Source organism: Curcuma longa, chromosome 11 (assembly GCF_044706935.1).
Source record: "Curcuma longa cultivar G26 ecotype Majalengka, Jawa Barat chromosome 11, ITB_CL_G26_1.1, whole genome shotgun sequence".
Classification (NCBI taxonomy): Eukaryota; Viridiplantae; Streptophyta; class Magnoliopsida; order Zingiberales; family Zingiberaceae; genus Curcuma; species Curcuma longa.
Window position 1 is genome coordinate 27,327,105 of NC_133871.1, and position 9,951 is coordinate 27,337,055.

The 9,951-nt window shown below is 37.6% G+C and overlaps 2 protein-coding genes across 2 annotated transcripts in view; both read left to right on the forward strand.

Moving 5' to 3' along the window:
• Nucleotides 1-212: 212 nt before the first annotated feature.
• LOC141839579 (uncharacterized protein At1g66480-like) lies at nucleotides 213-1,987 on the forward strand. The gene is made up of 2 exons (XM_074727359.1): nucleotides 213-932; nucleotides 1,577-1,987. Exons 1-2 carry the CDS (start codon nucleotides 315-317, stop codon nucleotides 1,619-1,621), a joined length of 663 nt encoding a protein of 220 aa, XP_074583460.1. The 5' UTR covers nucleotides 213-314; the 3' UTR covers nucleotides 1,622-1,987.
• A 766-nt stretch (nucleotides 1,988-2,753) lies between these two features.
• Nucleotides 2,754-9,951, forward strand: part of LOC141837494 (uncharacterized) — a 25,365-nt gene continuing 18,167 nt past the window's right edge. Inside the window, exons 1-6 of the mRNA XM_074724881.1 lie at nucleotides 2,754-3,251; nucleotides 3,600-4,014; nucleotides 4,214-4,549; nucleotides 7,076-7,712; nucleotides 7,824-7,837; nucleotides 8,799-8,878. Of these exons, the coding sequence (XP_074580982.1) occupies nucleotides 2,758-3,251; nucleotides 3,600-4,014; nucleotides 4,214-4,549; nucleotides 7,076-7,712; nucleotides 7,824-7,837; nucleotides 8,799-8,878 (1,976 nt within the window). The 5' untranslated portion in view covers nucleotides 2,754-2,757. The remainder of the gene's footprint in view (nucleotides 3,252-3,599; nucleotides 4,015-4,213; nucleotides 4,550-7,075; nucleotides 7,713-7,823; nucleotides 7,838-8,798; nucleotides 8,879-9,951) is intronic.

The following is a 9,951-nucleotide window of genomic DNA, read 5'->3' on the forward strand; positions in this document are numbered from 1 at the left end:
CTCCAAATAATTTTTATAAAAAATACAAATACAATATTCAAATAAATAAAAAAGGTCCACCTTCCGATCACATCTCCCAATGTCCATTAAAATTAAATTATCAATTGAAAAATCAATTTGCTCTCCATCTTTGACCTCCCACCTCACCAATCACCATCCTTATAAGCCTTCCCCTCCCTTCTTCCCTCCTTCACACAACGCCACAACGCACAACAACAACAACTGATCAAAATCGTTCAAGAGCTTGTTCTTGTTTTCTGTTCTTGAATCGCGATTAGAATTCTTCAGAAGAAGGAGATCGATCGATCGATCGGATGGGGAACAGTTTGGGAGGGAAGAAGAAGAAGATCGCCAAGGTGATGAAGGTGGACGGCACCACCATAAGGATAAAGCCGCCGGCGCACGCCGTCTCCTTGCTCAGGGACCACCCGGGCTACACCCTCCTCGACTCCGACGAGGTAAAGCGCCTGGGCGTCCGCGCGCCGCCGCTCGACTCGGAGGCGCCGCTGCTCCCCGGGAAGCTCTACTTCCTGGTGGAGCTCCCCCGCGTGCCGAGCCACCGCACGCCTCGCCGCGCCTGGTCGGGCGCGCTCCAGGTCAGCGCCAAGGAGAGGCTGGAGAGCCTCCGCCTCACCCGCCGCTCCTTGTCGGACCTCTCGCTCCCCGCCGGATCCGGCGGCCAGTCGCCTATCGCCGCGGCGGAGGAGACCAAGGACGGCGGGCTCCGGCTGAAGATGAGGCTGCCGAAGGCGGAGGTGGAGAAGCTGATGCTGGAGAGCAAGGACGCCGCCGACGCTGCGCGGAGGATCATGCAGCTGTGCGCCGCCAAAGAAAGCGCGGCCCCGACGCCCTCCTCGTCGGTCATGTCGTCGCCGGAGCCGGCGACTCCGACGCTCCGGAATCCCCGCACCCCTCGCACTCCGCGCACGGAGGTAAGAAACCTCAAAATGCTGATAATTTCATGCCTTTTTTTCAAAAATAAAACTACTTGTCACAATAGATTTCTGTCACAAATTTTATGACAAAAATCTGGACCGTTCGATTTTAAAGTTAAAATTAAATCCAGACCATAGATTGAATGGATGATTGTGATGATCTGGATTTAATTTTCTATTTTAAAATCGAACGGTCCAGATTCCCGTCACAAATTTGTGACAGGAATGTATTGTGAGAAGGATTACCTCTTTTTTTTCAATATTTTCAGAAAAAAAACACACACACAATTCGATTCGAATGATCAAACTACGATACAATTTAGATTAAAAAAATATAGAATTTAGAAGCTTCCTCGTGAATTCCACAAATTAAATGAATGAAGTGTGGAAAAAGTAAAGTTTGCCCGTGATTAAAGCTGCGTGTCAAAGTCAAAGGAGTAATACTCCGTGTTAGATGCAATAACAACAAGTTCATACATGAATGTGGACGCGTGGAAAATGTCAATGAGTCTCTTAAAATAGTCAACGATCCCCACGCTGTGCATTTAATCCTAGTTCTTGACGCCGTTTCAACGCAATTCCCTTTTTTATTATTATTATTATTAATTATTATTTGTCTTTAATTAATTTGTGTTTTGCAGAAGAGGACGAGGTTCGTGGCGTTGCCGGACGAGATAATCGCATGATGGTGGTGTTTCGGCAAATCGACAATTAAGCTGCGATTAGTGGGTAATGATTAGGTAATTAGGGTATTTAATCTGTACAATTATTTGGAGAAAAAAATGAATTAAATGAAGAAATTAATTACGTACGGGAGAAGATGGAAGATGAGAAGCTGCTGGGGAGCTTCCGATTCCCCCCACGAGGAATTAATTAATGTGCTGTAAAATTTGTTGTTGCATGTGCTTGTCGTAGTTAGATGGTGCTTTACTACACTCAACTGGATTGTTTGGTTGATTTGATGCTTCTTGTTACCGAAAATCAATTAATGTTAATTAATTGATCAAATTATATGTTATGGGAAAAAAAAATATTCATTTGTTTTATTATTATTTGTTTGAGGAAAAATATATTCAACAGGAATGTGAATGCAACTCCAGCTGGAGATTAATGAGTCGGATTTAGATCCGATTATATATCATATATTTTCATTCTTAATTTTTATTTTCATCTCATAATTATTATGATGAGAGTATTTTCATCTTCATATATATAGATCAGAAATCCCTCCCCCTAAGCATAGTTGAATTGGTTACAACGGAACAAATTTACAGAAAAGGGCAAGAATTTGAATCTCGACGAAACTGAGTAATATCCTTTGTCCGTCGTGATCAATTATAGTTTCTTGATTTACCTCGTCACAGAGGATCCTAGATGGTCATGAGATATGAGACTACTGGGGTGATAGATTCCACCGACAGATTCTACTTTTATAGAAGAGAATCGAAAATTTATTAGGGATTTAATCCGCCCATATATTCATATCAGAACAATCCTCCCTACTTTACAATTTTTTGATTTTATTCTTGTATTTTTAAATATTATACACGGCTAAAATAAACTAAAATACTTTCTCACTTCATAAAATTTAAATTTATTTCGTTAGATTTTTTTTAAACTACAATTTAACTATTGATTAAAAAGCAAGTATATTAATATTTGTTTAAAAAGAAGTTATGTGGCCTCTGATATTTTTGGGGGCAAAACTAAAAAAATGAAACAGTCGAGGGTCACCATGAATATTTTCCCGATCTGCGGCCGGATTACACTCTCTTTGTCTTGGCGTTCCCCTTTCGCTGACACAGAACATCGATCGAACACAATGGAGGCGGAGCGAGCGGGAGGCGGAGCAAAAGAAGGCGAAAATCCGAGCACTCCCCAAACCTCACTCTTCCCCCTCACATCAAACCCTTCTCCTTCCGATCCGCCCTTCTCCGGTGGTTCCCAGTGGCTCGCCAACTCTAGCTTCACCTTCGACGTCTCCTCCCTCGTCGAAAGCGGCGCCAGGGATGCGCTTCGCGAGGAGTCGCCCAACCCGGACTCGGACGACGAGGTCCCCGCAGCGGCGCGGCCTCCTCCGACATCCTACGACCTCGTGCCGTCCTCGCCGTCGGTCTCTTCCTCGGAGGACGAGCGGCGCTTGAAACGTAAGGCGAGGAGGAAGAAGAGGAAGAGGGAAAGAGAGAGGTTAGATGATGGTGCTCCGAGGAAGTCAGCGGTTCGAGCGTGGTCTGGATCGATCACGAAGCCCGTAAAGGATTACTATTTCGATGCTGAAGGTGACAAGGACAATTTGGCTTTTGGATCCCTTTACAGGTCCACTACTTGAATTTTGATGTTCAAATCAACTGGCAATGAGGAATATATTTACATTTTTTGTCAAATCTTTCTTTTTGCAGAATATTTTTCTAAAATATAATTACGTTAAGAAGAAGCACTTGGCTCTTATGTTACTATAAGTATTACGCCATTAAGGGGTAGCAAAAACAATTTAAATGTGTCTTATTTCAGTTGGCCATCTTCTAGTTCTCAACATCCATTTTTCTTATTCTAACCATGCCTCTTTTTGGTGTTATATTTGTCTGGTTTGGTTTATGTATAAGGAAACAATTCAACTATATGGTTTTTTTCTTTCATTTCATTTCTGTATAATAAAAATTGCAGAATGGACATTGCTCGATATAAGACTCAGAATTATGGTGAATCCACTGGGACTAACTTTTGGGCACCATATCACTTGAGAACTTCAGCTTTGGGTATGGATAATGAGGCAGATAATGATGTTCTAGACAGCAAGCAAAAATCACATGGACGCTATTATTCAGCCAAATTTACTATGATTGAAAGGAACAAGGATTTTAGGAATATTAAGTTTGTCAATAAGATATCTTCGGTGATGCCTGAAGACTTTCTTCCTCTGCCAGAGTCTCATTCTTCTACTGAAAAAAGTCCTTCTGTAAATAATGAGCTTGAGGAGTCTTGGGAAGATGAAATGATTCGAAAAACAAGAGAGTTCAACAGAATCTCCAGGGATCATCCTAATGATGAAAAAGTTTGGCTATCCTTTGCTGAGTTTCAGGTATTTAGCTGCCTTCTCTTCCAGAATTCTTTGGCATTGAGATTCTAACTCATGATATCAAAAAGTCAGTAATCCATCTAGGATGCATGAATTTAAGTATCCTATATTTTTCAATTCCTATTGCTCTGCTTTAAATTTAAGTTTTGTTTTTTACATTTTGATTTGGCAGAAAAGTAAATTATCTCACAATCACATGCAGGATAAGGTTGCAAGCACTCTAACCAGAAAGGCAGCTCGATTGCAGATGCTCGAAAAGAAAGTTAGCATACTGGAGAAAGCAGTGGAGTTTAATCCAAATAGTGAGGAGCTATTACTTTGTCTTTTGAAGACTTATCTAAATAGGGATACCATTGATACCGCCATGGAAAAATGGGAGAAAATACTCATCCAGCATTCTGACAGTTGTAAATTGTGGAAAGAATTTCTACTTATCTGTCAAGGAGACTTTTCTCAATTTAAGGTTTCTAAAATAAGGAAATCTTATGCTCATGCAATCCAAGCTTTATCTGCAGCTCTTGACAAACAACGTAGGCAGGTTCTATGTGTTCTCTTTCATTTTTTCCTTTTTTTTTTACAATATATACATCTACCTATTGCTTTTTATGTTTCTATATATGCGTTCTATTATAATGACCAGATTTTGGATTTTATCCATATGAAAAACATTTTGTTTCTGATTTACATGCAATATTGCTTGTTTCTGTCTCATGGTGGCAACTGTTAGCAAAATCAACCTTAAATATGTTGTGCTTTTATGGCTCAGCTGTTGTAACCATCAAAATATGTCTAACTCTTGTATCGTCGTTGGTATCTCATCTATAACCACTAAGGTCCCTTTGTAAATCATGCCTGCTGCACTGCATAAATTACTTTAAGGTTAAAACCAATAGGATCTCTCCATTCCTCTACTCACATTGGATACCCAAATATCAATCTATTTATTATAGAAGAAATACTGTTTTGTATTCTTTCATAACATACTAATTCAAATCGAGAATCTCTTTATTAACTTATTGTTCAGAAGTTAATTATTATAAACAGAAAGTTTAAAGAATAACTTATTGTTTGCTAGTTGACTATTGTAAACAAAAAGTCTAAAACATAGTTGAAGAAAGATATAGCATGATTTACCATAGCATGCCTCTTTCAATCAGTTTCTAAGGCTCATGCCCATTAATTGGTTTTTATAAATCACGGCCTTAACTTTTTTCTTCCTATTTTACCCTGCAATATTAGAGACCATTCTAAAACTTACTTTTCTTTCAAGTTGCTTGCCAAATCCACTTGCAGTGTCGTATGATTCTCATTTAAAGTAGGATTGTTTGAGTTCTTTAGTACCTAAAACGATCACTTTGGAGTCCCTCACATTTAAGGGTGTGAAAAATATAAAGGTGCATAAATATAATAGGTGAACACCCATGCAAGCTGATTTGCATGGGTCTAACTGGCACATTATGTCCTACATATTGATTTCCGATTCTGCTTGCAGCATGATCTCACTAAAGATCAGCTTTTTTGAGTTCTTTTACACCTGAAACTTTATTGTAAGATCAGCATGATCTCACTTAGATGAAATGTCAAAGCAAGCTGATTTCAGAATCAGCTTGTATGGGTCTTAGCATAGAATGCCTACAATTTGTTCAAGCTGATTTCATCTTGTGGTGGTTTACTCAAAATCAACTTGTTTGAGTTCATTTGCACTCAGAATGTTCATTTTGGGGCTCTCACTTCCTAATGAACCAATTGTTGAGGGGCATGTTTAACCATGGTATGGTTTTCACCTAAAGTCGGTTTGTTTGAGTTTTTTGGTGCCCAAAATGTTCACTTGGGAGTCCCTCACATTTAAGGGTGCATAAATACAATAGATCAATGCCCATGCAAGTTTATTTACATGAGTCTTACTGACACATAATGGCCTACATGTAGATTTCCAATTCTCCTTGCAACATGATTTCTTTGAAAATTTTATTTTGGAATCTTTCAAATCTCAATGGTGTATAAATATAGACGAATGCCAATACAATTTAAGAATCAGCTTGTATGGGTCTTGGTCTAGAATGGTCCACAATTTGTTCAAGCTGATTTTAGCTTGTGGCATTTTCGCTCAAAATTGACTTGTTTGAGTCCATTTGCACTTAGAATGATCATTTTGGGGCTCTCACATCCTAATGGGTTAATTGTCTAGGGGCATGATTCGGGGAAACCCAATTAGTGGGGTGTGATTTGGTAAAAACCAATTAGAAGGGGCACATTCTAGTAAATTGCCCAAGATACAACAAAAATAACAATATTTAACTATTACAAGTTTTTGAGATTCAAGCAACCATCTAGATTATGCATTAGACTTGGACTTGTAAGCATATTCCCATCAAGCCACCTGAAACATTGCCGCATTTCAAGGAATGAAAATTTTCACAAATGATGACACCCTGATAAACACAACTAAATTAGATTGAAGAGGGATCAGATTTGTTCCAAATTTTGATTTTATGCTAAAACTATCATGTAATCTGCACTCTATCAATAATTTTCTAAACCAAATTATAAAAGCCTAGGAGGCTAGGACTAGATTGGGTCCAGCATACCCAATATAGGATATGCTGTAAGATAACAGATTAAACTGATAAATTTGGGAATGTGCTTCGCTCTAAAGATTGTGGTGTTCATGCAGTTATATAGACGAGACAGAGGTATCCATACATATTTGGATTTGTATCCATTATTATTGCAATTTTATTATTTATGACATGAAACTAGGAAAATATGCTGAATTTGGTATTTCATGTGTATAAACAGATTAACCAAGCAAGACAACAAAGTGGACTCTTGGGATGCTAAAAGCTCCTCTTCAACCTCATCCTTTTCCATTTTTTCAGTTAAACTCCTCATTTGTTTCCATTTTTTATTTTTTATTTTTTATTTTTTGCGTTTGATAAAATTTAACTCAGAATGCTAATTTGCTTATTTATCATTGTTTTTAGAAAGTTATATGTAATCACTTTTGCATACTTTGTGTTCGTAGTCATTTATAACTTCCCTTAGTATGTTCTATTTGTTGCAGGGATCTGCAAGTTTGCAGCCAGCTGATTCTTCTTTGGTTCAACTAGAACTTGGTCTGGTTGATATTTTTCTAAGCTACTGTAGATTTGAGTGGCAAGTAGGTTACCAGGAATTAGCGACTGGTTTATTTCAAGCTGAAATTGAATACAGCTTATTTTGCCCATCCTTAGCTCTCAGTTCAAATAGTAAGCAAAGGCTCTTTGAACACTTTTGGAAAAGCAATGCTGCCAGAGTTGGAGAAGATGGTGCATTGGGTTGGTCATCCTGGCTTGAAAAAGATGAGCAGACTAGGCAGAACATTACAGGGGAGGATACTGCCGTTCAGAATGAAGTTGGAGGCTGGACTGGTTGGTTTGAACTTTCATCAAAACATAATACCACAAGCAGAGAACCAGAAATACCAGCAGATCCAGATGTAGATGATACAGCAGCTGAAATGAACCTTGACTTTGAAGAGAACCTTGACTCTGAAGAGATTCCTCCAGCAGATGATGTTGAAACATTGCTAAAAAAACTTGGGATTGACATAGATGCTGAGCCAAATAATGAGGTCAAAGACTCAGAAACTTGGAATAGATGGTCAAAGGAGGAGTTGATAAGGGATGATGAGCAGTGGATGCCTGTTCGTGAAAATCCTGGTTGGTTCTGTTGATTTTTGGTTTCTATTGTCATTGATTGATGAACTTTGAGTGTTACAAAATATGTCTTCTTTGCACTTTAATTTAACTTGTTTAGGTTTCTATGGGTAGATGAAACTGGAATGGTGGCTTCCCCCTCATTCTAACGATAATTCAGGCAAGGATGATGGCGAACAACTTTCAAGAGTTATCCTCTTTGAAATGTATGTGATTATATATTCTCTTTGTCCTCAAAGGAAGCACATCTGTCCTTAGTGTGTCAATTCATTGATTTATTATGGAGGCAAGATTTCTCAATGGTTAGTAGTCCTTGAATTATTATCTTTCATTCTAACTAGAACCAAGACCATGGTGTTTCATGAGGTTCCTTGATATTTTTTGGGTATATCTGTCTTTTCAAGCAATGGTTTTCTTCCTACTTTAATGGATTACATTTTTTTCATTATTTGTAAGGCGATCATTGTCATCATCCATAGATCTTATACCTCCATTGAGTTTTATGAACGTTGTATCACTAGTGATACTCAAATTAATTTAATCATTTTTTTGTTACAATAACTTGCTTTGTTTTCTGCCTACTTTCCTTTACGCCTATTCTGACAATTCAATTCACCTAACTGTAGAATTGTTGCTTGCCTTTAATTTTTTTATCTACTGAAGATACACATGACAACCTAATGCTGTAGAAACACTTTTCCTTTTGCCATCAATGTTTTACTTGTTAATAATATTGCCATCATTATTCCATTTCCTATTGCCTGCTTAATTCAAGATTTCTTATACTTTTCATAAGAATTTTATGTTCATCCATCTTACCTGTCATCATGATTTTTTTCTTATTATTAAGACTACATCTTATGATATGCAGTTCTAGTTCTTCTTAAAACATTTAATTTCTAGAATTTTTCACCATAATTCAAGCTCCAAGTTTAATCTTTTTACACAATATTTGAAAGGTAAGATCCTTTGTTTCTTATCTTCATATTCTAGTTTGTCATAGTTCAAACTTGGGCTATGTTTACATCAGTTAGGTAATTTTGGTCCAACAATTTTCATTCCTCAACCTCTATAGAACATTATGAATAGTGTGATGCTGTCCATGTAATGATAGATGGTGATAAAAAGTCAAAGCAACTTATGCAGTTAAAGATAGATTCCATTTGGAGGTAACATATTAAGCAGCTCTGTGATGGGAATTCATATATAGCCAAATAGGATATCTTTTGGTTGAATTAACCACTCTTGTAAATGAATGGCTTCTTTCCTGAAAATATGAAAACACATGGCCATCAACATTTGACATGATACTTGAAGCACCAAAATGTGAGTCCAGCATATGGATCCATAATTGACGACTTTTATAGAATTCTTAAATAATGAACAAGTTTTCAATCTCATAGCACCAACAGATTCATATTGAGAAAGTTAGTCTCTTCATTGCAAAGAAATACATGAAGAGAAAGCAGTATGATTTGATCTAAATTATAGGATTACCCGACTGATTTGAAGATATTTAATGACAATCAAACTGCTTCTTTTATGGATAGGAAGCATATAAAAAGAGTAGAAGAAATAAAATGGATGCTGATTGCCTAATCATATCGATCTAGGAAGCCATATACTTGAAAAACATTATTTTTTCCCCCTCTTGAATGGGTTTAATCATCTACTGAAATAACTAGAGGTGTCAAGTGGGGAACGTTGCCTAGGTCTAGCATGACTCAATCCTAAGATGAGCCTAGCTTGACTTGACATGGAGAGGATTGTGGCCTTGTTTTTGGTGTGAACTTTTGGGTCCATGCATCATTCTCAGTTTGACATGAAGACAACCTGTGTTAGGTCCGACACGAGTACAAGTTAGGCACAACCCATATGCCAAGCCAAGAATGACTCCATAATAAGCCCACCATGACCCATGTTCTCTTTTGTTGAATTGACATGAAATTTAATATATTACCCTTATACCCTAAAGTTACTAAATTGAGTTTAAAGTCTCAGTAACTCACCCTTAAATTATTTAATATTCCCTTGTTTTCACATTTTCATATTATTTTATTACATGTAATTTTTTTTTGTTTTTATATTTCTTATCATAAAATTCTTACTTCACTGGTTGTCACAACAATGGACAAGTGTACTTGTGTCCATGCTTGGGCCTAGCCGATAGTATCCTTACCTTGTTTAACATGGCTGTTAGAAGCTATGCTAGGGTCGGCATGGCTCAACTTGAAGTGGGTGA

Coding starts and splice junctions, on each gene's coding strand:
- LOC141839579 (XM_074727359.1), top strand. CDS start 315: ATGGGGAACAGTTTGGGAGGGAAGAAGAAGAAGATCGCCAAGGTGATG. Junction 933..1,576: donor CTCGCACTCCGCGCACGGAG/GTAAGAAACCTC, acceptor TGTGTTTTGCAG/AAGAGGACGAGGTTCGTGGC.